Source organism: Equus caballus, chromosome 1, assembly GCF_041296265.1.
Source record: "Equus caballus isolate H_3958 breed thoroughbred chromosome 1, TB-T2T, whole genome shotgun sequence".
NCBI classification, from domain to species: domain Eukaryota; kingdom Metazoa; phylum Chordata; class Mammalia; order Perissodactyla; family Equidae; genus Equus; species Equus caballus.
The window spans coordinates 136,545,354-136,573,136 of record NC_091684.1 but is presented as its reverse complement, the minus strand read 5'-3'; the positions used below and the strand labels follow the sequence as shown (position 1 = coordinate 136,573,136).

General features: G+C 39.6%; 1 protein-coding gene across 8 annotated transcripts in view; it reads left to right on the top strand.

Moving 5' to 3' along the window:
* KIF23 (kinesin family member 23) overlaps positions 1-22,642 on the top strand; it is a 28,903-nt gene extending 6,261 nt beyond the window's left edge. For 2 of the 8 annotated variants that reach the window (XM_023654712.2, XM_070269580.1), the window contains exons 4-23: positions 1,216-1,321; positions 1,555-1,691; positions 2,277-2,386; positions 2,789-2,959; positions 5,048-5,160; positions 5,313-5,434; positions 6,704-6,806; positions 11,592-11,671; positions 11,756-11,875; positions 12,103-12,229; positions 12,565-12,723; positions 13,727-13,884; positions 14,573-14,746; positions 15,043-15,222; positions 15,527-15,838; positions 19,047-19,277; positions 20,231-20,313; positions 20,503-20,581; positions 21,232-21,302; positions 22,012-22,642. In XM_023654712.2, coding sequence (XP_023510480.1) covers positions 1,216-1,321; positions 1,555-1,691; positions 2,277-2,386; positions 2,789-2,959; positions 5,048-5,160; positions 5,313-5,434; positions 6,704-6,806; positions 11,592-11,671; positions 11,756-11,875; positions 12,103-12,229; positions 12,565-12,723; positions 13,727-13,884; positions 14,573-14,746; positions 15,043-15,222; positions 15,527-15,838; positions 19,047-19,277; positions 20,231-20,313; positions 20,503-20,581; positions 21,232-21,302; positions 22,012-22,027 — 2,652 coding nt within the window. In that variant the 3' untranslated portion in view covers positions 22,028-22,642. Of the gene's footprint in view, positions 1-1,215; positions 1,322-1,554; positions 1,692-2,276; positions 2,387-2,788; positions 2,960-4,292; positions 4,335-5,047; positions 5,161-5,312; positions 5,435-6,703; positions 6,807-11,591; positions 11,672-11,755; positions 11,876-12,102; positions 12,230-12,564; positions 12,724-13,726; positions 13,885-14,572; positions 14,747-15,042; positions 15,223-15,526; positions 15,839-19,046; positions 19,278-20,230; positions 20,314-20,502; positions 20,582-21,231; positions 21,303-22,011 lie in introns of all 8 variants that reach the window. The other 6 variants (XM_070269549.1, XM_070269569.1, XM_070269562.1 and 3 more) reach the window with 6 other exon arrangements.
* The last annotated feature ends 5,141 nt before the right edge of the window (positions 22,643-27,783 follow it).

Genomic DNA, 27,783 nt, shown 5'->3' with positions numbered 1-27,783 from the left:
TCCTTAAGCAAAAAGAGGAGGATTAGTAGTGGATGTTAGCTCAGGCCTGATTTTCCTCAAAAAAATAAATAAAAAATAAATTGAAAAAATATGTTTGTATACCCCAATCTAATTTTCTAAGTAGGAGTTTGATAATATTTTTGGTGACACTGTTATACTTTGTAATCATATTTTGAAAGAGATTTGATAATTGAAGTATTATTACTTTTTTTGGAGGAAGATTAGCCCTAAGCTAACATCTGCTGCCAATCTTACTTTTTTGCTGAGGAAGATTGGCCTTGAGCTAACATCTGTGCCCATCTTCCTCTATTTTATATTTTGGGTGCCTGCCATAGCATGGCTTGCCAAGCAGAGTGTAGGTCTGCGCCCAGGATCCAAACTGGTGAACCTCAGGCTGCTGAAGTGGAGCATGTGAACTTAACCGCTACGCCGCCGGGCTGGCTCCAGTATTATTGCTTTTTTAAAGGTTACAATTTATTTAAAATTGATTTCATATAAGAACTCAGATGATATTATATTTACAATTCATTTCTGGTTTTAAAGAAAACAGTACATCAAAACTCTTGATTTTATGCTGCTATACCATTTTAAATGACACCTTTATAAAAAATTAGAAAGCAGTAAAATAGTATATAAAGTAATGCTTGAAGATTTTCACAAGTCTATGACTGAATCGTTGTCATACCTTTTGATCTTCTTTGTCAGTTAATTAAAACAAAATCAGCCTAAGTCTATGTTCTCTTCAGTGGTTATAACTGTAAGTGTTTACCAGTTTATAATTAGTATAATTTCGGTATGTCAGGACTTTTTTAAGCCTTCCAAGTTTAAAGACTATTCATATTTTCTCTTTGTCTAGTTCTTAAATGTTCATAAAGAAACATCTGAATAGGGGCCGGTCCCGTGGTCGAGTGGTTAAGTTTGCGTGCTCAGTTTCGACGGTTGAGGGTTTCGCTGGTTCGGATCCTGGATGCGGACATGGCACCGCTCATTAAGCCATGCTGAGGCAGCCACGCTGAGGCTAAGCCACATGCCACAACTAGAAGGACCCGCAACTAGTAATACACAACTATGTACCGGCGGGCTTTGGGGAGAAAAAGGAAAAAAAATAAAATCTTTAAAAAAAAAAAAAATCTGAATAAATTTAAACAGATGTATTTCTAGCCTAGACATAGTGGAATTCCATTTATGTGCTTTTTATCTTTTCCTTCTCCACAGACTCAGTATTCATTTAAACAAGTGTTTGGCACTCACACCACCCAGAAGGAGCTCTTTGATGTTGTGGCTAATCCCTTGGTAGATGACCTCATTCATGGCAAGAATGGTATGATTCTTGGAGTTTTATTGGATTTTCCTTTTTCTCCCCCTCTGATAAAACTTTTTTGATACTTATGTATTTGGTTTATGTTTGGCCTTGAATTCAGATTCAATTTGTTAGGGTAGCATTAAACCTGCTTTGTTGAGTTGGCTAATTTTAAGTGTTTTTTAATATAATAAAGAAATATTACAGGCGGAGGACTTTTAAGATCTAACCCAGTGTGACTTGCTACATCGTAGGTCTCCTTTTTACATACGGTGTGACTGGAAGTGGAAAAACGTACACGATGACTGGTTCTCCGGGGGAAGGAGGGCTGCTTCCTCGTTGTTTGGACATGATCTTTAACAGCATAGGGTCATTTCAAGCTAAACGATATGTAAGTGTATTTCTTTTCTGTTGCGACTATTTCGCTTGACATAGAGACCAATATACCTGTGGACACAGTAGGATTAAGGGAGAACTAAAACATTGGATATATTTTGAAACCTTAAATATGTTTAAATATTAAATATTTCTCACATGTGTTTCTTCTTATTGTTAAAAAACAAAATTCAACTGAGTAAATTTTCAAGATCTTATTGGCTTATTCAGAGATCCATGAATCGGGCAGCATCCCATCTAGCAGATAGAAAGGAGCTGGACAACATGGAAGACTTTTCTAGGCAGGAGGGTGGGACGAGGAAGTTATACTAGCAAAAAGTGGACTGGTTGTGGCAAGGTCACTTTCCTTTAGTGGGTGGCAGGGGTCTGTCGGGCAGATAACCTCACCAGTGCTGACCAGCTAATTCCAGATCCACTGGTTTAAGATTCCATTCCTGGGAGAAGGCTGACACTGTAATTAAGTTTTACAGGGTTTGGTGACATGGGGCTTAGCACAAGTGACTCCATTTGGGGCCTGTTGTCTTGGTTTAACACTAAGTCAAATTCTAAAAATCCTAGTCTGATACTCGCCCCACTTTAGGTTTTTAAATCTAACGATCGGAACAGCATGGACATACAGTGTGAAGTTGACGCCTTGTTAGAACGGCAGAAACGAGAAGCCATGCCCAACCCAAAGACCCCCTCAAGCAAGTAAGTGACTACATCTGTGCACAGCACTGGCCCAAGGGGAACTTGGCTGGTGGTTTCCTCAGGTGTAGGGAAGGCGAGCATGACAGTTGACTTCAGTGAGATCAAAGCTGAGGAATGTTCTTAAGTGAGTTTACGTGCTGACATCTTCTCTTCGGTTTAGAGCACGCTATTTGAATCTGTTTAGAGAAGGTGCCACTCTGGGTGGGAGAGGGTGTAAAAGTGGGTGCTGTGTATCTGGGAGGACAAGGGGGTCCTGAGTATGAACGCAGTTGCTCTGCATTTCTGCTTGTAATGGCAGGTCATTTATGTTATATCTGCTAGTTTCCCCTTGGGATCCTTTACTTTTGATATTGACTCAAATTATATAAGATCAGACTTTTTGGCTTTTTTTTCTTTTTTCAGACGACAAGTAGATCCAGAGTTTGCAGATATGATAAATGTACAAGACTTTTGCAAAGCAGAAGAGGTTGATGAAGATAGTGTCTATGGTGTATTTGTCTCGTACATTGAAATATATAATAATTACATATATGATCTATTGGAAGAGGTGCCCTTTGATCCCATAAGGCCTAAGTAAGTAGTGAAGAGATCCCCTTCTTAGCTGCTTAACCTCGGGGAAGTCCCTTCACCTGAGCGAGCCTTCGTTTCCTCAGCTGTATGTGTGGATAGTCCTTGCTTTTGTCTTCAGAATGAGATATAACTTGTATATCATGCAGTTGGCGCTCAATGAGCAGTTTTATTATTAACTAGACATGTAGCTGTGTTAGGGAACCAGTGGTTAAGGCATCTAAGGAGAAGAGAGGCCTGAATATTCATCTTAGACATTACTTTTGAAGACTCTTTGCCCTGGGCTAAGCTCTTTCGAGAGGGACCTTGACGGCACAAAGTGTCCCTACGGATGTGCCCTGGGACTGCCTTTCGAGAACCCGACACTTAGTATTGGGAGGCTGTAGCCTCTTTAACCAGCTGTCTTAGTCCCTACAGAGTGGAGCCTCAGGCTTGTCTGTACAGCTAATGCTCACAGATCTTCCATCACTGATTAGTATGACGTGACATCTGTGTTGTCATTCTGCCAGAGTTAAAAGACTACTCTTTAGATTCCCTTGGGTCTTGCCCTGCTGAGAATGAAGACAGTTACACCCTGGTGTCACAAACAATAAACCTGCATTTGTGCCCTCGTTGACTCTGGAATCTCATGTCTACCATTAGTATCTTGTTCCTGACTTGACGGTTTTGTTCTTAAGCTAAATACTTATCTGCAATGCCATCTTTGTTAAATAGGCCTCTCAGGACATAAATAGTAGGAAGATCTGTGTCATATTTAACTTTTGTGTGTATGTCTAACTGAACATTAGTGGAGAAACAGCTGGATTTAGAAAACCATTAGACTGAGAACAGGTGTTGCTATATCAACTTTTACTTTAAACAATTTATAGGCTAATTACTTTCCAATTTGTTTCAAAGTATCATTTGTGCGTACCCATGTTCGTATGCTGTTGTGATGTCATTCATTGCTACCCATCAGTTCCATGTCTGCACATGTGCCAAGTTGCTGTTTGGTTTGTTCTCACTGAGATTATTTTCAAAGGAGCCTATCTTGGTTTTATTTAGTCATACAAAAGGAAGACTGACAAATGTGACTTGTATGCCTTGTGACCTGTCTGGTAACCTGTTGAATGAACTCGCATGGCACTTACTTGGCACTGAATTCAGATTTAATTTGTTAGGTGTTTAACCTGCTTTTTTGAGCTGGTTAACATTTAGTGTTTTATTACAATGAAGAAATATTACAAGTGGAGGATTTTTAAGATACAACTCATCGTGACTGTCACATAATCTGGACAGAACGTGTTGCTGTGAGACGGCTGCTGTAGGAACAGTAACTTACACCTTATTCCTTTGGTAGGTGGAACAGCTGCAGCACCCCGATGAGGAGCACAGATTTTGTGTATGTGACGGTGTTGTCTCTTTTCTTAAGAAGGGTGCAGTTATACTAGTGGTTGGCATCTGTGGCATGTTTGCATGTAGGTGGTTTTTCATTGGCACTGGTCTGGCTGCTACCTCTAAAGCCCCGTCTTACTTCTGGAAAAATCTGCCATTTACTGCGTGACGGCGGCTGGTAAACGTTTCTACCCCCACCATCCCCAAGACTGAGGCCCATAGGCAGCGCCCTTTCCCGTCCTTATCCCGACATTCAGACTAGAGCTTGACCAGCCACTCTGAAAAGATTGCCACTCCTGGTATAGACCAAACTCTTTCTGAATTTGTTTTTTGCTGACACGGAGGTCAGAACCAGTTCCATCTGTCGATCTTTTAATATTAGGAAAATGCTAGATCTTGATGCTTAACCTGTGCATGTGATGTTGCTGTCCTACCATTTTGATCTCTAATTGTTTAGTAAGTGTTGTTTCATGTGCTTTCTTAGAATAAATAAGCGCAAAGCTTTTAAAACAAAATAGGTTCCTGTTCTCCTGTTATGTAACTAATCTTGACTACGTGTCCTTATTCTTATCCAAGGTTAATGTTTTTTCTGCAGTCTTGCTTAGGCTTATTCCCATTATAAGAATGGGTGTCATGTTGCCTGGCATTTTAGTCCTAGTCTTAAATTGAGATATTGGTATCTTATAATTTAGGAAACTAATGTTTTATTCTTTCTCATAGACCTCCACAATCTAAATTGCTTCGCGAAGATAAGAACCATAACATGTATGTTGCAGGATGTACAGAAGTAGAAGTGAAATCTACTGAGGAAGCTTTTGAAGTTTTCTGGCGAGGTTAGAAATGGCTAAAATTAGAAAAATATAAAATGATAAATGTAATCCTGAGAGTTGCCACTATAATTTAACAGCAGTACTCTTTTAGTAGAAAGTGTATATATGGACATGACTGAGTTCAGGTTTGATCAGTGATTCCTCTATCATCACAGGCCAGAAAAAGAGACGTATCGCTAACACACATCTGAATCGTGAGTCCAGCCGTTCCCATAGCGTGTTCAACATTAAATTAGTCCAGGCCCCCTTGGATGCAGATGGAGACAATGTCTTACAGGTAAAGTTTTTAGTGTGTGGAGTTTTTCTTGTTCTAACCAAATCCTTAATTTTTGGAATTAGAGTTAAACCAGGGAGGTTTCATGGCAATGAAGACTGCTCTTTGAATTAATATATGTGTAGGTGATGACTTTTTTCTAATTGTTCCATTAGATAGTGTACATAGTTTTGGGAGACTGGCTATTAAATCTTAGAACATGGAATTTTGCTTTGCAAAGGGTTTACAAATCTTTATAAATCTCTTTAATAGAAGAGATAAAGTAAGAAAGCGTGATTCATTGTTTTATCTCTGAAGACTCATTTTGTATGCAGAAATTCAGTTAATGGTTTTTAAATGTCAGCAGTCAACTCTGAAGGGTAGGTTCAGTTCCGGAGATGGCCAATTCTGAACCGTTCTCCTCTTGGTTGATAGGCCAGTAGGGCCGCCCATCTGATCGCTGTTTACTGCTGGGCCTGTCACGCTACAAGGTTTACACCAATTAGTAACAGCATTTGGGCCCGAATGTAAATATTTAGTAACTTTAAGCTATTAAAGTGTAATTCCATTCAAAACATACATAAAGGTTTGTAGATGGCAGGAGATGGTACTGAAGACCACTGGGATCTGAACTCTGATTCCTCTTCATTTACCAGCTGTCTGACCTAACTGTAGGAGACTTCATAATGTTGTGAGGATTGAAGGAGGTAACGCGTGTGAAGTTCTTTGTCCGTGCCTGGCGTACAGTCAGCACTCACTACCTGGTAGCTAGAAAGTGCCTGCAAGTCAAGCCTCCATATACACCAGATTTCCTTTGAATCACATCTCACATTACAATATCAGTTATGTCCTCTTGACTTTCAATTCTTATGATAAAGATTAGAGTATTATGAAGTTATTAGATTATAAAATTATTAAATATATAACTACAGAAAAATTTAGGATAGCCCTGTGCTAGGCTCACTCTTTAGTAGACATTTACTGAGCTCGTGCTCAGTGCCAGGCACTGTGCCAGGTGCTGCAGATGGAGACTCCCTGGGCTCATGGAGCTTACAGTGTAGCATAGAAGACGAGACGGTGGGCGACAAGCATTAACGCGTGAGTGTATTTATCATGTGCTGTTAGCAAACTCTTCCTCCAAAACATGTATCCTTTGCCCCTGCTGTACATTATATATTGTGCAAATACCATATTCATAAGACTTAATAATGTGCTGATTTGAATATATTTAAAGAACATTGTAAACCACTTATAACTCATGTTCTGTTATTGACATTATGATCTTCCCTTCAGGAAAAAGAACAAATCACTATAAGCCAGTTGTCCTTGGTAGATCTTGCTGGAAGTGAAAGAACTAACCGGACAAAAGCAGAAGGGAACAGATTACGTGAAGCTGGTGAGCAAAGCACAGTACTTATTTATTGCTACAGCTTTCAAAGACTTGCACTGCCAGTTTTTGTCATCTGTTTATTGATAGGTGGTTTAACCATAATTGTCTTCAATTTGATAATTTAGAGGCTGTTTAGTGGTCAGTGCTGTTTCTTATGCTGGTTTATCATCAACCTGTTACAGTATACTGATTTAAGAATGAGGAAAAATGACTAAAATAAAAATAAAGTTATATTCATATTGAATATTTATTGCTAGTATTGTCAGTACTAGGTCCTTAAAATTAAGTGATTCACTGTAATTCCAACATTCCTAGTGGTAAAAGTCAACTTTTGGAGATGGGAAAAATCTTTGAACACAGAAGCCAATTGAAAGGAAATCTGTGGGTTTTTTTTTAATGTTTCATTTAGTATAGCCATTCATGTTATGTTTTATGTTAACAACATTTCTGGAGTACCTACTGTGTGCCAGGAATAGAACACAGATATAAAGGATGGAGCCCTGCCCCAGAGAGTTCAGGTAGTACAAGAGGGAGGCAGATAACCAGACTGTTCCAGTAGAGTATGAGGGAAGGGAGCACAAGGTACTGTGGGAGTACTGGGCAGGGCTGTCTCATCCAGGGAGGTGTGTGTGAGGGGGTGTCTGGGGTGAATTCACAGAGTTGACACTTAAATTGAGGAGTGCGGCTATATGAAGGATAGGATTAAGGCATCATCCCTGACACAGGAGGCAGCCACTTGTAAACAGACCAGGTTCCTGAGAGAACATGGCAGGGTCAAGGTAGCTGAAGTGGAAGGTATGGGTTGGTGAACCAAGACAACTGAGAGACAAGAGCAAGGCAAGGTCGTGAAGACTCTGTCCATCATATTAAAAGGTCTGAATTTTACCTCGAAGGAATAATGGTGGCTACCAGTTATTAAGAGACTAGTGTGTATCATAGTATCTACTATGCATGGGCTTGATTTCTTGATTCTGACTTTTCAGCATTTTATCACACCTACTTTTCAGATGAGCAAATGGGTTAGGAGAGTTTAAGTAATTTTCCAAGGTTGGAGACTGGGTTCAAACCCAGGTTGGTTGGAATCTCAAAACTTGTGTCTTTCTATTGTTATATAGTCTCCCCTTAAAGTCAGTGAAGGATTAGTTCTTTTAGAAAGATCATTTCCCCAGTGTAGAGAATTAATTAATTAATTTACCTGGAGCAAGTCTAGAGATATGAAGAGCAGGAGCCTTGCAGTAATTCAGATGAGCAGTCGTGGGACCTGGAGGCAAAGGTCAGACAAAACTGAGAGCTAGCTGGGAAGTAGGTCCACCTGGATGTGGAGGGTGAGGAAGAGGACAAGGAAGACTTTAAATGAGGAGAAGCAGTTTACGGTGCAGGCGTGGGCAGCTAAAGAGCTTTGTGTTGGATATGTTCAATTTATTCCAGTGGAAGTGCCTGGTAATTGGATGCAGAGGCACATGGATTTGGAAGGAGAGAGATTTGACTTGAGGTTTGTAGGTTTAGGTTTTGCCAATAGAGAAATGATTGAAGCAATGGGGGAGATAAGGTTATTCATGGAGAACAGATAGTGACCAGCTGAGGGCAGAGCCTTGAGATCAACAATCCTTGAGACGATGAGTTTAAAGCACCTGGGAAGGAGCGAGAAGGTTGGTGACTTGAGGGATTATGAAATGACTAAAAAAAACACACACACATATTATATGTGTGTAAATAAGAGAGAATCTGGAATCCAGATCACAAGAGGAAGGACTAACCTTGAGGGGACGAGAGGTTTAGCTAGATTGCCAAGAAAGTAGAAACCTGGGGGTTCTGATGCTTTGGGGGAAAGAAACAGAAAGGACTATCAGTGTTAATATGGATGAGGAGCAGGTGTGTCAAAAGATAGGATGTGAGAACTGGAAGAAAAGGAGATTGTGGTTAGGGCATATAAAGGAATAACTCAGTTTTCCTCTTTCTTATTTTGGGAAAAATCCAATTCTTCCCTACTGTTTCTCTCCTGTGTGTCTTCTTTACTTTTACGCAGAACACTTCACTTCTGGTCACCAAGCAATTCCACGACACCAGCGAGGTATCCTATAATTGAAATTTTGAAACTACCTACCTGGGGATAGCCTCAGATCTCATAGATTAAGGGCTCAGTCCCACAAGACTGCCCCCCTACTTCAGATGCCAGTCTCAAGTAGCAGGTCCCCAGGTGGCCCACAGATCCTGATTTGGCTACAAATTGGAAGTTTCCACAACCCCTTCCTCAGGTTTAATTAATTTGCTAGAGTGGCTCACAGAACTCAGGGAAACACTTACTTATGTTTACCAGTTTATAGAAGGATATGATAAAGGATACAGATGAGCAGCCAAATGAAGCGATATGTAGGGCGAGATCTGGGAGGATGCTGAGCACAGGAACTTCTGTCTCCTTGGAGCTGAGGTGTGTCCCCCCTCCCAGTATGGATGCATTCAGTCTGGAAGCTCCCTGAACCCCATGCTATTGGGATTTTTATGGAGGCGTCCTCATGTACACAAGATCGATCATTAACTCCATTTCCAGCCTCTCTCACCTCTCTGGCTGAAAATTCCAAGCTTCTCATCATGGCTTGGTCTTTCTGGTGACAAGCCCCCATCCAGGAACCACCCAGAATCGCCTCATTAGAACAAAAGATGCTCCTAGTGCTTTTATCGCTTAGGAATTGACAAGGGTTTGAGGAGCTCTCTGTCAGGGACAGGGTCAAAGACCAAATATTAGAACAAGAGATGCTCCTGGTGTTCTTATCACTTAGGAAATGACAAGGGTTTTAGGAGCTCTGTGCCAGGAACTGGGGGCAGAGACCAATATATATATTTTCTATTATCTCACAGGGCATACGACAGTGTCAGGTTTCCAGAGGTGGCACAGTTCTGAGTGAAATGTCTGGGGTTTGGGCATGGCTGTGCAGCTGCACTGGTAAAGAGATAAAGATTTACTGCGTTGAGGAGGTCAGGCCCTCTGGCAGCACGTCAGGGTGATCCTCCTCATAGATACCTAATGACTCAGGTGCTGGCATGCAGGAGGAACATTTGAAGGCAGCAGTGAGGACCAGGAGCACGTTGCTGGCCTCCCTCTGCTCCCATCCTTATAAAACGCCAGGCATTAGAAAACAAGCGTCTTTTACTCAAAAAGGCTGCAGGGGAAGCACTGCCCTTCGGGGAATGAGGGTGAGGTTGCAGGCCTCTGCATCACTGTGCAGGGTGAAGCGTGTGGACACTTCTCAGATAGTATTTCTGAATGTATAACGTAAAGTACACAGGATTACAAAGGAAACCCATTAGACCAAAACGTGTTTTTAAAAGTATTAAAACATTTGTCATACGGTAACTTATGTGCTTCTTTATTGATGCCTTAAATAAAGACCCACCAGCAGGTCTAATAACTATATAATTTCAAAGCAATGAACATAAATATCTTGAGATCTGCAATAAACTGTAATATGCTATAAAAATCTCTGATGTCTATTGATAAAAATCACAGGTACTAATACTGCTGTGTTTTTTTGGTCTACATTCATAATTGGAGGAATTGCTAAATTTCAGAGGTCAGTAAAGATAAAGATGTAGTTTATTTCCTATCTAAGTATGTGGACTCCCTGAAATGTACCCATGGACAACATGGACCCCAGGTTAAGAACCCCTGGCCATTAGGGAGACAACTGGATCATTCTGTGAGAGGTCCAAGGATGAATGAAGTCTGTTAACAGGAATATGGTTCCGGAGAGCACAATGGAAGAAGAAAGGGCATTGGGAGCTGGGGTCAAGGAAGAGAAATCGTGCGTCAGGGAATATTACAGGGGTACCGATGAGCTCTGAATTTTGAGAGGTGGCCAAGGATGAAAGTGTGGTGGAGTTGGCTGACCTTAATCAAGGTTCCAAAATGAGCAAATTCTTATGTACTGTTGGGGTCTCTGAGGTGAAATCTCATACATTACTGGAGGCCTGATTAATCTCTCAGACTTGCCTTGGCTTAGAAATCCAAACAAGAGGGTCAGAAGTAACAAGCAGGGGCTGGCCCCATGGCTGAGTGGTTGAGTTCGCACGCTCCGCTGCAGGCGGCCCAGTGTTTCGTTGGTTCGAATCCTGGGTGCGGACATGGCACTGCTCATCAAACCACGCTGAGGCAGCGTCCCACATGCCACAACTAGAAGGACCCACAACGAAGAATATAATAGAACTATGTACTGGGGGGCTTTCGGGAGAAAAAGGAAAAAAATAAAATCTTTAAAAAAAAAAAAGAAGTAACAAGCATGCCACCTAAGAAATGCTCGGGTAGATGTAGAGCAGACAGAGTCAGCTGGGGCCTAAGACACTTGACCTAAGACATCTCCTCAGGAACAGGAGCCCCTCTGCGTGCAGGGAGACTTCAGTGTCTTGAGGGAGCCAACTGCTGCCTGAAATGCTCACGCTTTAGAGAAAATATTTTAATATGAGGAAATTAAACATCTGCATCTAATATACTCTTTCACAGAATTTTGGATTTGGAAGAAATTTTATGGGTCATGAAGTGTCATGTAGCATCGAGCGGAGAGTCCTTTTGACGGACTCCCTGAAGGACGGTATTAACTGCTCCTGAAACACTGCCATTAAAATACCTGTGAAATATGCCCGACCATGCATGGACAGCTCTTTAAATTGAGCTGCTAAGATCTGTTTTTGTAATTTCCATCTAATCGTTCTATGAAGTAGGGATTTTATAGGCAAACAGACCACACTGCCTATTCTATTGTTGTTTTCAAATGTCTTCTGTGTGTATTTGTCTGTCAGGTAACATTAACCAGTCACTCATGACGCTAAGAACATGTATGGAAGTCCTACGAGAGAACCAAATGTGTGGGACGAACAAGGTGAGCACCAGCCTCTAACTGTTGGTATAGATTCATTTGTGTGCATTTTTGGCCTTATGTATTTGGATTTGAATGTATTTATAGATGGTTCCATATCGAGATTCAAAGTTAACCCATCTGTTCAAGAACTACTTTGACGGGGAAGGAAAAGTACGCATGATCGTGTGTGTGAATCCAAAGGCCGAAGATTACGAGGAAAGCTTGGTAATTTTAATGTATTTATCTTATAAAGTCTCAGAGTTTCTATAGAGAAAACTAGTATTTGGATGTGAAGAATGACATTTTGAATGTGTTTTAAATTGATGCAGCACCATTAGTTAGAGAAGTGACCTAATGACCGATCTCTTATTGTTTCATTTAGTAGTTTCTGAAGGACTTGGATATGCTTATTTATAAAAAAAAAAAAAAACTCCATTTGTTTTGTATCTTAGCAAGTCATGAGATTCGCAGAAGTGACCCAAGAAGTTGAAGTAGCAAGACCAGTAGACAAGGCAATATGTGGTTTAACGCCTGGAAGGCGGTACAGGAACCAGGTCCGGGGAGGTCCAGTTGGAGACGGTAGGATTTGCAGTTATGTCATTTGCCCACTCAGTAGTCTGTCTGTCTGTCTGTCTCTTTTTAAATCTATTTCATATAAGAGAACTGTTTACTTACCTTTCCCTCAAGAACCAAGTGCAAAAAAGTCTGAACCAAAGTATAAATGAGATTTTCTTTCTACATACTCTAACTCTCAGTTTTAATTCACTTTCCTTTTTTATAACTCTCATGGGTAAGGAAGCATGGTTATGACAACTCGAAGTACACCAGTAACTGGACGGGGGCTCCCATCACAGTGTTCAACTTGTTTAAATCAGCTGCTTCTCTCCTGTCTAACTTTTTATAATTCAATACAGAACCGCTGGTTACGGAAGTGGTTTTACAGAGTTTTCCACCTTTGCCATCCTGTGAAATTCTGGATGTCAACGATGAGCAGACTCTTCCCAGGCTGATTGAAGCCTTAGAGAAGCGACATCACCTACGACAAATGATGATTGACGAGTTTAACAAACAATGTAAGGGCAAAAACGGTGTGCAGTCGTTTAACTCCCGACCTTCGCAGTGAGTCTGGTCCTGTGGAGGGCTGGATCTTTGGGGAACGGTACTTGGTCTCTACGCTTTGCAGTGCTCAAGGCTTTGTTCAGTTGGACTGACAAACTTTCCCCACAGCTTTTTGATATTCCAAGAAAGTAAGAGAAAAGAAAAAAGTGAGTGTATTCTCTCCTTTTTTAAAATTAACAGTGGTGGACACAAAGGAATAGTAGCTACTTTGTTTTCAGTTCCTACTAGTTACTTCTTTGCAAGACACTTGACATATATCACATCATAATAACTGTGTCTTTGTGCAAATTACTTAATCCTCTATTTCTTAGTTTCCCGGTCTGCAAAATGGGGATTGTAATTGTTCCTACCTCAGAGGGTGTTGTGAGGATAAATGAGATAATGTATGAAAGTCACGTAGAACACTGAACAGTCTGGTACACAGTAAGCGCTCAGGAGGAGTGAATCTACTGTTTTTACATCATCATCAACTCATTTCAGTCTTCATAAGAAAGGTGTGAGATAAGTGGTATTTAAATCCCCATTTTGAAATGCGGAAATGTGCTTGGGAAAATTAAGTAAGTTGCCCAAGTCACATAACTAGTAAGCAGTGTACTAGGGATTTCAACTCAGATCTAACCGATCCTAAATCTAGTGTTACTTCTGTTGTCTGTTGTCCCTATGAGGGCTGGGAAGGGGATGCCATGGCGTAGTGTTGTTCACTGAGTCATGTTTCTATGTAGCGTAGAAAGACACAGTGTTTTTCAGTCATAAACAGAAAGCTTCTCTGCATGTCTGTTTTGTAGATTTGAGAATCAAATTCTAGATTTCCTTCCAAACGTGATTTCTGATGATAGATTAACTCTCAAAGAGAGATTTGCTGAATAGCTACATTTTATTTATTATTGGCTAATAAAACTTGATTTCATTGGTTATTTTGGAACTGGAGTAAACTTGGCATGCGTGCTTTTGTTTCAGCTATTACTTTTAAAGCTTTGTTGCAAGAATTTGACAATACTGTTTTAAATAAAGAAAACTACATTCAAGGAAAACTAAATGAAAAAGAAAAGGTGATCTCGGGACAGAAATTGGAAATAGAACGACTGGAGAAGAAAAATAAAACTTTGGAATATAAGGTTTGCTTTGGCGTTATTATAGGGGATGTACAGGCTGGCCGCTTGGCGCTGGTCTTGATGTAGCCATTCTGCTTACCGGCCTGTAACCCCTGCTTGCTGAGAGTTATCACTTGGGTAGCTACTAATCTTCATCCCCCCCAAAGAAGAGGAAATGGGAGTGAAAAGCATAAAAGGCATAATGTACCCTTTAATTTTATGAGTTAGACGTTAGCAATTGAAGAGAATGTTCTCTGGCTCAAATAGGTGAGCTTCCTAGGGGGCTCTCTAGAGATTAGCTTTGATTACAGTTGCTTTTTGGTTTATTACTGTGTAATACCTGCTTGTTCTCTCATTTACATCCTTTACAGAGGGGTACATATTCATTCTAGAGAGAAGCTCATCTCAGCCAATACAGTGTTCTCTATTCTGAAAATAGCCTAGAAAATAAAATTGTAGCCTTAATTTTAGGGGAAAGTAATTTCCACATGAAGTCAATCATAACTTCAACTTTCAGTGAGGAACTTGTTTAAAAGTTCTCATTTTTAGGAACGGAGGTAGGAATTCAGATGAAATTTTAGAGGAAAATGCTGTCTCCGTGGTTTTTCTTTCCACAACTATGCTTGCATAAGCAAATAATTAAAAAGATTATTTTATAGCTTCATGAAATATTTACACACCAAAAACTCAACATAATGGTCTCCCTTCCCAGATTGAGATTTTAGAGAAAACCACTACTATCTATGAAGAAGATAAGAGGAATCTGCAACAGGAACTGGAAACCCAGAACCAGAAACTTCAGAGACAGTTTTCTGACAAACGCAGATTAGAAGCCAGGTTGCAAGGCATGGTGACAGAAACAACGATGAAGTGGGAGAAAGAATGCGTGAGTGCCATTCCTGTAGCGAGACCTCCGAGAGGGACGACGTGTTTCACAGTGTAGCGTTCTGAGCATTTGTGCTTGGGGCGTAGGGTTTAGGTGGTGGCGGCAAAAGCAGCCACTATTCGGTTCATTCTATTTCCTTTCTCTGCCCTTAAAATTCATGACAAATGAATTAAACTTATGAAGCATAGTTAACTCAGGAAGAATTGGAGAACTGTCATTTATAGGAGATAGTGTTCAGGTAATCTGGTACACTCGTGTGGTAGAACTGAACTGGAACATACATTGATCATCCGCAGGAGCGTCGAGTGGCAGCCAAACAGCTGGAGATGCAAAATAAACTCTGGGTCAAAGATGAAAAACTGAAACAACTGAAGGCTATTGTTACTGAGCCCAAACCTGAAAAGCCAGAGAGACCCTCTCGGGAGCGGGATCGAGAAAAAGTGACTCCAAGATCTGTTTCTCCATCGCCAGTACCTGTAAGTTATTTGTAGTTGTGTTGTAATGTAGTACTAGAGAAAATTTATTCAGATTAGGTGACTATTTCTATGTGATCAAAGTTTTGTTTTATATTTACTATATTTATCAAACTTCTGTTTGTAAATATTTTTATTCTATTTATAAATATTTGTAAATTTAGTATGAACAAAGTACAAATTTAATATAAAAAATTTAGTAACAGTACAATTATAATGTTTTCATGTGCTAAAATTATAGAAAAGTATTGAATTATTTCTCTCAGTTTTTCAGTCTTGCTCATTAATTTTTCTTCAATTTTTTTAGCTTTCTAGTAACTATATTGCTCAGATTTCCAACGGCCAGCAACTCATGAGCCAGCCACAGCTACATAGGCGCTCTAACTCTTGCAGCAGCATTTCTGTAGCTTCCTGTGTTTCGGAATGGGAGCAGAAAATACCTCCGTACAACACACCTCTCACTGTCACATCTATCGCAAGGCGTAGGCAGCAGGAGCCAGGACAAAGTAAAACTTGTATCGTATCAGACAGAAGGCGAGGGATGTACTGGACTGAAGGCAGGGAGGTGGTTCCTACCTTCAGAAATGAGATAGAAATAGAAGAGGATCCTTGCTGCAGGGTCAGTGCCAGATTATTTTAAAGCATTGTAGCAATAGACCTTAATCTTGTTCTTGTGTAACTTGGTTCAGAAAGCTCACCGGAAAGATGGGTGAGCTCCAAAATAATAAAGGTCTAATGAAACATCAGAATCACCCTGAAATTGAGGCCTAGCTTGTCATCTGAAAAAGCCTATCTGGCAATAGAAGTAATGCCTCGTGTTGAGCGAACGCGGGTTCGCCAGGTACCTCCAGAGGAACCTGTGCGTTTCAGTTGCATAAGCTAATAAGCATCCGCAAAATCAGTGAATATGAGTGTCTCAGAGCACATTCTCCATTTTTTGCTTTTGGTTTCCCTTCCCCAAATTAGATTTTTTGCTGCTTTTGAACTTTTTATTTTTAAAATTGTTTTCCCAAACTTTTTTTATTTTTTTTTAAGATTGGCACCTGGGCTAACAACTGCTGCCAATCTTTTTTTTGTTTTTTTCCCTGCTTTATCTTCCCAAACCCCTCCCTGTACACAGTTGTATATCTTAGTTGCAGGTCCTTCTAGTTGTGGGGAAACTTTTATTTTGAAAAATTTCAAGCCCAAAGAGAAATTGAAAGAATGGCACAGTATCATTTTTCCCCCAACCTAGATTTACCATTTTAAATGGATTTGTAAACATTTTTTCTTGAACCCTTGAAAGTAAGTCAAAGTAAACTTTGTAAACAAAGTAAGTAGACTTTGTGACACTTCATCCCTAGGAGTAAGGACACTGTCCTGCATAACCAGTCTTAACAACACCTAAGAACGGTGACGTTAACAGAATAGATAGCCTCTAATATACAGCCCATGTTTGCGTTTCCCCAGTTGTGAAATGGCTTTTGTTTTTTCAGTCTATGACCCTATCAAGGTGAATGCATTACATGTGGATATTAGGTCTCTTTAATCTGTTTTAGTATAAAAGCCCCTTTTTGATTTTCATGACATTGACTATTTTTGAAGAGTCCAAACCAGTTGTAACTACTCAAGGCTTAAATGTCCAATAAATTGCTTTTAATCTCAAGACCTTTATCTCATTTACAAGGCCTCTGCCTCATTCAAGGGTGTTTAAACAATTTCACGTTTGTTTTCTTCTTAAGGATTAAGGTAAAGTTTTCCTTTTAATCTGAATAAATAGACCAAGTTAATATTGTGAATTTACATTCAGTAAAATCTTAATATAGTTCTTTTAGAAGTTTTCTTCTAAACAAATTAATCTTATAGTAAATATTTGCTTTAGATTTTCTGGTATAATTGAAGGTGCAGACAAATTTTCATTTAGATGGCTTCATTCCTGATTATTAAGGGATGGTGATGAATTGCAAGGTATTTACCAAGGCAACAGATGATTCGAAAGTCTCTTAAGTTCTTTACTTTGCAGATTTTGCTTTAAACCTTTTTATGGAGCAAATTATGGTGACTGGTCTTTCTGATCAACTCTAATAAATCCCCTTTATTTCATGGAAGTTTATAGACTGGAAACGATTCAAGGCCTGCTTATGCCTAATCAACATTAATGTAATATCTAATTTGGCTATGAGATATTTAAGAGGATTTACTAGAGATCCTTTAACTTCTCACTTGAAATCAAAATTTCTTTAGAAGTGCAGCAGAAAAGTTTAGGCTAGTTATCTATGCATCTAAGTTTGTTAGTCAAAAATTATGTCAGGTGGACTGAATTATACTTCAGTGAGGAAGAAACTTTAAATATCATTTATTTCATAAATGATAGTAGATTTTAAGGACTATCACCTTTCTGAAGCTTGTTTCAGAATGTATTTATTGCTAAATGTGTTTCAAGAAAACCGTCACCTTTGTGAAATGGTAGATTGTGAGAGCCAGATGGTCTGTCGGTTAATTAAGCCATTTTAAGAATGGACAGTCTCCTGCTTGCTGTGTGGCTCGGGCATGCTTAGTGGCAAACTGTGTTGCTCATGTTGATAGGATTGTGATTTGTCCCGAGGACCTCATTTGCTTCTTATAACTATGTAGGGGAGATGCTTCAGTTCTCCAGATAGGCATCTTGAATTGGGATCTTCCTTCATACTTGACCAGCTTGGAAGGACTTGGCCTATGACAGGCTCTTTCATTTGCTTTCAGTTTTACAAACAGAAGATGTTTGTAAAATCCCAAAGATACTCATTCTTTCAAACTATTACCTATGTCCTGTATGTGAAATATTTTTTCTGAGGCTGAATATGCTAAATTTAACTTACCCAAATTTATATGACATTTGACTGGAAGCAACTAGTTTTTTATTGTCTGACTGAGACTGATTTGAACACTACATTCTTTATTTGGTTCTTGAAACTGATGAAATGTTTGGGGGAAAAAAATAGTTGGTATGTTTTAGCCATTATTCTGTGACCTTTTCATGAAGTTCTGTTTTGAGATTTTAAAATCTTAGCTGAAAGTACTCAGAAGTACTTTACATTCTTTTAATCATCTTATACATAAGGTTCTTATACCTTATGCTCTTGAGCATTTTGTATACACAGCTCCATCAGCTTTTTTTTTTCGGTCTTTGTATGAGGAGTGTTTTCTTTTTTGTTGAGAGGGCTATGACACGTCTAGGGCTTTTATTGATCTTATTGAAGCTTTAAACATGGTTGTGGACCTAACAGATTACCTTACAATCCCAGGCACAGATACTGGTTTTTGATTGAGAATGCAAAATGAATTATTTGTACGAAACACCACCTACACAGGAAAGACTAGCAGCGGTACCAGGATTTTTCCTTCCATTCTTTGTTGAAAGGGAAGCTCCCTGATAGGATATAGTCACGCTCTGCTTAATGACAGGGCTATGTTCTGAGAAATGCATCATTAGGCGACTTTGTCGTGTGAACATCACAGGGGGCACTTACACAAACCTAGATGGTGTAGCCTACTACACACCTAAGCTATACAGTACTAATCTATGGAACCACCACTGTATATGCGGGATGTCACTGACTGGAATGTTATATAGCACATGACTATATATAATATATAAGCTGGTGTTAAAAGATGTTTGTTGGTTTTTGTGTTTAAAACCAAGGAGAACATTTAAATTGCTTGAATGACATTTAGCTTTGGAAAAGGTTCATGCATTTGTTTTGATACTGCCACAAACTAATGTAGCCAAACCTGCTGCACTTCTAATAATATGCTTAAGTTAATTCTGGGTTATGCTTGTTTCTTGATTCCTCTTTCAACCTGATCAGAACGTACCACCAATTCGTCTCCGACACAGACGATCACGCTCTGCAGGAGACAGATGGGTAGACCATAAGCCTGCCTCTAACGTGCAAACTGAAACAGTCATGCAGCCACATGTCCCTCATGCCATCACAGTATCTGTTGCAAATGAAAAGGCACTAGCTAAGTGTGAGAAGTACATGCTGACCCACCAGGAACTAGCCTCCGATGGGGAGATTGAGACTAAACTAATCAAGGTAAAAACAAATGTACACAGGAGAAAAAATATATATAAAAAAGGCAACTTAACAAAAAATTCTCTACTCTTTTATTCTTTTGATGACACACAGGCAGTGTCAACTGGAACGTAAATCTTTTTGTTTGTTAGAAAACTCAAGTAACTGCTTAGCTTGTGAACCCGCTAAACTAGGACTCAATCTGCTTTCTAGTGAATGCGACTTAGATTCCCAGGTTTGTTAGAGGAACCCCAGATCTATTATGTTTATTATTTTTATTATTATTTATTATTATTATATATTCTTATGTATATTTAGTTTTAACTGCTACTTAAAAAGTAAACCTAAACAAAAAAACTCCTACCTCTGTCTTCTGTCAGTTCAAGATAAAAAGCTCACGTTAAAATTTGGCCAATCAAAATTACTTAGTATTGAGCTACTCAAAGCCCTTTCCCTTGCCTGAGAAGAATTTCCTTTGATCAGAGAGTCACTTAATAATCAGGGAAGTAAAAGACAAGACTGCAAAAAAAAAAGTTTTTCATTTCAAATTCAATTTAGAGGATAGTTCTTATTATAGTTACAAGTAAGACTGCACTGTCATTTGAATATGAGGGGGATGGTGCACCCAGAGAAGAAAAGATAATGCCTTAGAACATTGAGACATTTCTGGGAGATTTCTTGATCCTTAGGCTACATTTTAAATTATAGGTTGAACAAACAGGAATAATTTTTTTCTGCAATTAAGAACGTTACTGATTATATTGCATTGAACTTCTTTGTTTAGTGAGAGAGAGATACATACTCCAATTTCTAGAATATTTTAATAGCACAGACCCAGCAGTCCTAAGCACCATCTGGTTTTGTGGATGGGAGTCTGCATAAAACAGTGGAGTGTTAAATTCAATTTAAAATATATATGTATGTTTAGCATTTGGATGTACCAAAGTAACAGTGACCTTTTCTCTTGGCTTTAGGGTGATGTGTATAAAACAAGGGGTGGTGGACAATCTGTTCAATTTACTGAAATTGAGACTTTAAAACAAGAATCACCAACAGGGTGAGTGATCATCAAGTGTATCTTTTCAGAGGGCTGTTGTTTTCTTAACTGCTCATTCTTGAGGAACAGAATATCCTAAAATGTATTATTAATTCTCTAAAGCAGTGTAAACAGTAGTTCCTTGGTTCTAATATCTTTCCTGTTCTTAGATGCAAAAATAACTGTTGCATCGTTTCCCCTTTACCACAGTCGAAAACGAAGATCTTCCACAGCAGCACCTGCCCAGCCGGATGGCACAGAGTCTGAATGGACCGACATAGAAACAAGGGTAGGGGTAAAAATTATTTGTCTGCTTAGTAAAATCAGGGGTTTCATGTTTTAAGCCCCATGGCTGTAGCTTTTCATGCTCTCCGAGGCAGCTGAGGTCTGATCTCACGTTGCCAGTGCAGCATAGGCCTGTTCCTGGCAAACCCACAAAGGTGTCTGTATTTCTTTAGGACTGGTCTTACTGGAGCTCTTCAGTTCAAAGCCCCTGTTTGCAGTGTAGAGGGATAGGGCCCAAGAAGGAAGTCAGAGGCTGTCACCCGAGGGTAACAAGAATTCACATCAGATTGATGAGGATCTTCTCAGAAGCAGAACTGCGCTGTGGAAGTGTTATTCCTGCTGAGGGGCTCCTGTGGAAAGGGCACGGGAAGGTGGGGGTCAGGAGGCCAAGCTCTGGCCACCAAGTTTCTCAAGAACTCCTCTTCCTTATCTAAAATGAGGAAATTAACCTGGATGATCTCTAAAGACCGTCCCAGCACACAATTTTTGTGGCCTATGTCAAGAGAATTACACGTATCTGACTGGTGCTCTAACCTGGGTATCTTCACTGAACTAAAGCAGTGCTGGACTTCACCTGGCGCACCTCTCTAAGCAGGACTGTTTCAGAGACTGCTGAGAGGGGCTGATCTTTCCTTTCTGTCCTTTCCCTCTCAGTGTGCTGTGGCTGTGGAGATGAGAGCGGGCTCTCAGCTGGGACCTGGCTATCAGCATCATGCACAACCCAAGTGAGTCCTGACTCGCGGGGGCCTCTGTGTTCTCCCTCCGAGTATGTGCACCACCTCTTCGCCCTGCCATCCACTTTGAGAGCAAATGTGTGGTTGTGGGTACCCCTGGACTCTCTGGGCCCTCCTGGCAGACTGCAGCAGGCAGCAGCAATGCAGGGAGACGGATCACTTCTGTTCACATGAAGCTTCCAGAGGCTGAGCTGAGGCACTTGTGAGGAGAGGAGGCTAAAGGCTTTGGTCGGGGACGACAGCTCTCCCTGTAATTCATTCTCTCCTGACTTACTCCTTGGTCTTGTTACAGCAGTAAGTGGCCACGAGAATAGAATGGAATGGTGGACATCATGGTAGGGAAAGGACTCACATTGTGACCTCTTCCATGAAACACATACCCAAGAGTCTGGCCCATTCTTTTTCCTTATTCTTAAAACCCCTTTCTTTCCAAATATTTACCTATACAGGCCCATTTGTCCATTTTTAACACATGTATTCCTTAGCCAATTTGGGAAATCACTGCAACAGGATAAAAGATGGGAAGTCCTGTTTTTTAAATTTAATACCAGATAAGCATAGTTACTTGCTTTCTTAGAAGAGCTTGAACTTTTTCCATGATAAAACAGGAGTTCTCTTAAAGCCCTCCCAGACATTCAATTGCTACGAATGTGTCATTGATTGCAAAATTCAACACTAAGTGCTGGTTTTCATCTTTTAGGCGCAAGAAGCCATGAACTGACAGTCTCAGTGACGAAAGAACATTTTCATTTGCCTTGGTGATTTCTCCAAAGCTATGCCAGGAGTCTTCTGAGTCATCTTACAGATCTCCAGCTTTGTTGAATATCACAGACCTCGAATACACACCACACTGGCCTAGATCAGAGATTCCTCTATGGTTCCAAAGACCTCTCGGATTCAACAAACTATATTATATTCCTTGCCGTATTTAATATTAATAGCAGAAGATTCCCTTTTCTCATTGCCGTATGAACTTTTTTATAATGCTATTTTTTTCTGTATATTTCTTGTATACTTAAACTAATTCATGCGAGTGTTCTTCTTGAGTGATTAAGGATCAATATATCTAGATCACACTTTATTTTTTATTGTGACTTTTCCAGCTCTTGTCTAAATATTTCTTAAGGTTTATAAACAACACAAATGCTGCTATTGATTAGCTGCAAGAATGCACTTTAGACATATGACAATTCAAACTTTCAAAATAAAGGCGTCAGTGACTGGCCAATAAGAAACCATTTTAGGAAGGTGTTTTGAATTTTCTATGTATATATTCCCTTTCTGACATTTAGATATGCCAAAAGAATTTAAATAAAAAGCACTACGAAATACGAAGTTGTGTGATAGTCATTTAATGCACACTCCAGCACCTAGCATCATGCTTTGCATTTAGTTGACACTCATTTGTAGGATGCCTTAAAAGAAAGCACTAGAAAGAAGTTTCTCTCTGTTTTAGGGCACAAAGGAACGGCTCTGAAAGGGAATACTTCCCCTGCCAAGAATGAGGAATCTTCTCCCAGCCCGCAATCCTTCACATAACAGACTGTGTTTGACTTGGGAATCTTCCCTGTTATTGCTTCATTCAGTTGATTTAGCAAGGTTACAAGGGCAGCATTCATAAATTTGAGTTCTTGATATTACACCTAACTTAAAAACATGTAAAATGTGGAGGAGAGCATGGCATCAGCATCATGGCAGCATGAGTCGTTCCTTTTTTCTCTCCCCTTATTTTATAACCAATTGCTCATTCATAATGGAACAAAAATGCCTCTGCATATGACACTGGAACCTCCAGGAGATTTCTACCCACCTGTGATGCAGGAGGCAGGGAGGTACGTCCCCAGAGGGGACTGGATCCAAGGGAGTTGGTGAGCCTGCCCCACTCCCACTTGCACAATTGGGGAAAAAGTGAACCAGGAGAGTGCAAAACAGGGTGGACATGCCAGGAGATACTTTGTGGAGGTCCAGCCAGCCTGATGGGAGGACCAGGCAAGCGGTCAGAGTGAGACAGCTGAGTTTGGAGGCAGAGGAGGAGTAAGGATTGGAGGAGTCAGTCCCCCTCCCTGGGGCGACACTGCAACACCCTGGGCTTTCACTGGTGACAACAGTGACCTCCCTCAAGAGGTGGAAAGTGAAAGCAGTGAGTGACTGACCAAGCAGCACGAATTTCTGAGGAAGGAGCTTGGTGACCACAGGGAGGGAGAGGAAAGGGAAAGAGGCAGACAAGAATAACAAAGGGCACTGAAGTAACATGGTCCCTGCTGTCTGCTTCCCGAATTCTGCTGGAGGTCCACCCACAGACCACTGGGAATGCTCTCACTTGAGGATGCCCCTACCAGGCTGTGGGTGCCCACAAAGCTCCAGGGGCTAAGCCCACACCTCCCCACACTCCGCTGCCAGCTTTTTCTACCCACGCTCCTAAGAGCAGCCCCAGAGCTAGCTCAGGAAAAGAGAAACCAAAAACTTGAGCTATAGCACCACCTTCTGGAAAGCAAAAGAAAAGCTTCTAATTTCCAGTCTGGAACTGTAACAACGTCAACAACTAAGAAAGGTGTGTGCCGCTTCAAATGTGATGACAGATGCACATTTCATCAAATACTGTGAAAAATCATGGTAATATGGTATCACAAAAATAAAATGATAATTCTCCAGCAACCAAACCCAAAGGCACAGAATATGCATTCTGATAAAGAACTCACCACAGCTGTTATGAAGAGATTCAACAAGCTATAAGAAACTTAGAAAGGCAATTCAACTTAGGAATAAGTTAATTAACAGAAAGACTTCTTTACCAAAGAGATTGAAATTTTAAAAAAGAACCAAACAAATTCTAGAGCTGATGACCTCAATGAATGTGTTGAAGAATGTATTAGAGACCTTAGGAAATAGGGCAGATCAGGTTGAAGAAAGAATTAGCAACTTGGAGGACAGCAATTTAGGAATGACCCATAAGAGGAGAGAAAACAGATTTTAAAAAAATGAATTAACCCTACAAGGGCTGTCAGATATGATGAGAAAAACAAATATAAGAACAATTGGCTGACCAGAAGAACAGACAGAGTAAGGAGCAAAGAGTATATTTAGAGAAAGAATAGCTGAGAACTTCCCAAACCTGGGAAGGATTGGACACACACGTTCAAGAAGCTAATAGACCATCATATTATCTCAATGCAAAAAGAGCTTCTTCAAGACATGTTATAATGAAACTGTCAAAAATCAATGATAAAGAATCTTAGAGGCACCAGGGGGAAAAAGAAAGTAACCTACAAAGGAACCCCCATTAGGCCGTCAACTATTTCACAGCAGATATTCCACAGGCCAGGAGAGAGTGGACTGACATTTTCAAAGTGCTGAAGATAAAAACTGCCAGCCAAGAATACTTTATCTGGCAATGTTATCCTTCAGATACGAAGGAGAAATAAAGGCTTTCCCAGGTAGACAAAAACTGAGGGAGTTCAACACAACCAGACCTGCCTTGCAAGAAATGCTGAAATGAATTCTTCAAGTTGAAATGAAAAGATACTAATTAACAAAAAGCAAAGGAAAGTACACAATACAAAGTACACTCTAGCAAAGATGAGAAATTAGAATTAGAATTAGAAAACTAACTCTATATTAGAAAGGTAAGTTAACCCCTTAATTATAATATAACTCCTTCCTTCTCTTAAGGAAGAGAGCATTAAAAATAACTATAACTACTATAATTTCTCAATGAATTCACAGCATAAAAAGAGGTAAACTGCAACATCAAAAATATAAAAGGGGAGGAGTAAAAGGGTGGAAGCTTTCTAGCTGAATGATGATAAGTTGCAATCAGCATAAAAAGGACTATTTTATCTATGAAATGTTTTATGTAAGTCACATGGTAACCACAAGATTAAAAATCTAGAGTCACGAAACATAACAAAAGGGGGGATCAAATAAGTCAGTGTTGGAGGAGGTCTTGGAGAGGATGTGACCCCCAGCTGGGCTCCTCACCCCTTCCCTGTCCTTAGAATGTGGGTTCCACTTGCCTTCCCTGAGCTACAAGCTGCCCCAAGAACACAGCCTTGAGACAGTAATGTGTTTTTGGGACTATCTGGATGGTATATGTGCCTGAGCACAGTTAAGGCCTCTATATAAACTTTTAAGATTCTGCAGGTGAGTGCAGAGATCTCATCTATGGCCATCCAAGAAGTCTTGTACTTAAGTTCCTTTGCTTTTTAAACCTGCCACCTACCAATCTGGAGTGGTCTGCCTCTTTCTTCTGTCTCTCCCTGCCCTATGTGTATGGGGGCCAGTTTCAGATTTCACCCGGGAAGCTCCAGAGGGTGTGAACCAACAGTCACCCTGGAAAACCACCACTTTACAAAGGCAGAGAGAAAGAGGGAAGAAGAAACAAAGGAGATACAAAACAACCAGGAGGTAAACAATAAGAAGGCAGTACTAAGTCCTTACATATCAATAATCACTCTAAATATAAATGGGTTGAATTCACCAATCAAAAGGCACAGAGTGGCAGGATGGATGAAAAGACAAGATCCAATTATATGCTGCATACAGGAAATTCATTTCCGCTCTAAAGACACACATAGGCTCAGATCACCAAAATATTATTAAGCAAATACTAACATCTAAAGGGAGAAATGGACAATACAATAACAGTAGAGAATTTCAATATCCCACTGTCAGCAACAGATACATCATCCAGACAGAAAACACAGAAATGGAATGGAAGCATACTCTAGAACAAATGCATTTAGCAGACAGATATAGAACATTCCATCCAACAGCAGCAGAATACACATTCTTCTTGAGTGCACATGGAACATTTTCCAGAACTGATCATTTGATAGGGCACAAAACAAATCTCAGCAAATTTAAGACAATGGAAATCACACTATCTTATCTGATCACAATGGTATGAAACTAGATATCAACAATAAGAGGAAAGCCAGAAAAATCTACAAATATGTGGAAACTAAACAACATACTTCTGAACAACCAATGGTTCAAAGAAGAAATCAAAAGGGAAATAAAAAATTATCTTGAAACAAATGAAAATGGAAATACAACATATCAAATCTTATGAGATGCAGCAAAAGCAGTTCTGAGAAGAAAGTTTGTAGTGATAAATGCACATATTAAGAAATTAGAAAGATCTTAAACAACCTAACTTTATACCTCAAGGAACTAGGAAAAGAAGAACAAATTAAGCCCAAAGTTAGAAGGAAATAATAAAGATCAGAGTGGAAATAAATGAAATGGAGACCAGAAAAACAATAGAAAGGATCAACAAAACTAAAAGCTGGTTCTTCAAAAAGATAAACAAAATTGACAAACCGTTAGCCAGAGTAAGAAAAAAAGATTCAAATAAATAACATTAGAAATGAAAAGGGAGACATTACAACTGATACTACAGAAATACATATGACCATAACAGACTTATGAACGATTATTTGCCAACAAATTAGGTAACCTAGAAGAAATGGATAAATTTCTAGAAATATACAACCTACCAAGACTGAATCAGGAAGAAACAGAAAATCTGAATACAGCAGTAACTAGCAAAGAGATTGAATCAGTAATCAAAAACCTTCCAACACAGAAAAGCTCAAGAAGAGACAGCATCACTGATCAATTCTACCAAACTTTCAAAGAAGAATAACACCAATCCTTCTCAGGCTCTTCCAAAAAACTGAAGTGGAAGGAATACTCCCAAATTCATTCTACGAGGCCAGCATTACCCTGATACCAAGGCCAGATAAGGACACCACAAGAAAACTATAGACCAATATGCCTGATGAATATAGATGCAAAAATTCTCAACAAAATATTCGCAAATTGAACTCAATAACACATAAAAAGACATACACCATGACCAAGTGGGATTTATTCCTGGGATGCAAGAATGGTTCAACATATGCAAATCAATAAATGTAATACATCACAACAATAAAATGGAAAATAAAAATTACATGATCATCTCAATAGATGCAGAAAAAGCATCTGACAAAATACAACATCCTTTCATGACAAAAACCCTTGGCAGATAGGGTACAGAAGGAACATAACTCAACATAATAAAGGCCATATACAAAAAACCAACAGCTAACATTATACCCAAAGGAGAAAAATTGAACGCTTTTCCTCTAAGATGAGGAACAAGAAAGGATGCCCACTCTGACCACTCTTATTCAATACAGTACTGGAAGCCCTAGCTAGAGCCATTAGGCGAGAGAAAGAGACAAACGGCATCCAAATCTGGAAAGAAGAAGTAAAACTGTTGCTATTTGCAGATAATATGATTCTATATATAGAAAAATCCCAAAAACTCAACCAAAAATCTCTTCGCACTAATCAGTGATTTCAGTAAAGCTGCAGGATACAAAAACAACATACAGAAATCAGTTGCACTTCTATATACAAAGAATGAAACATCTGATAAAGAAATAAAGAGAACTATCCCATTTACAATAGCATCAGAACAATA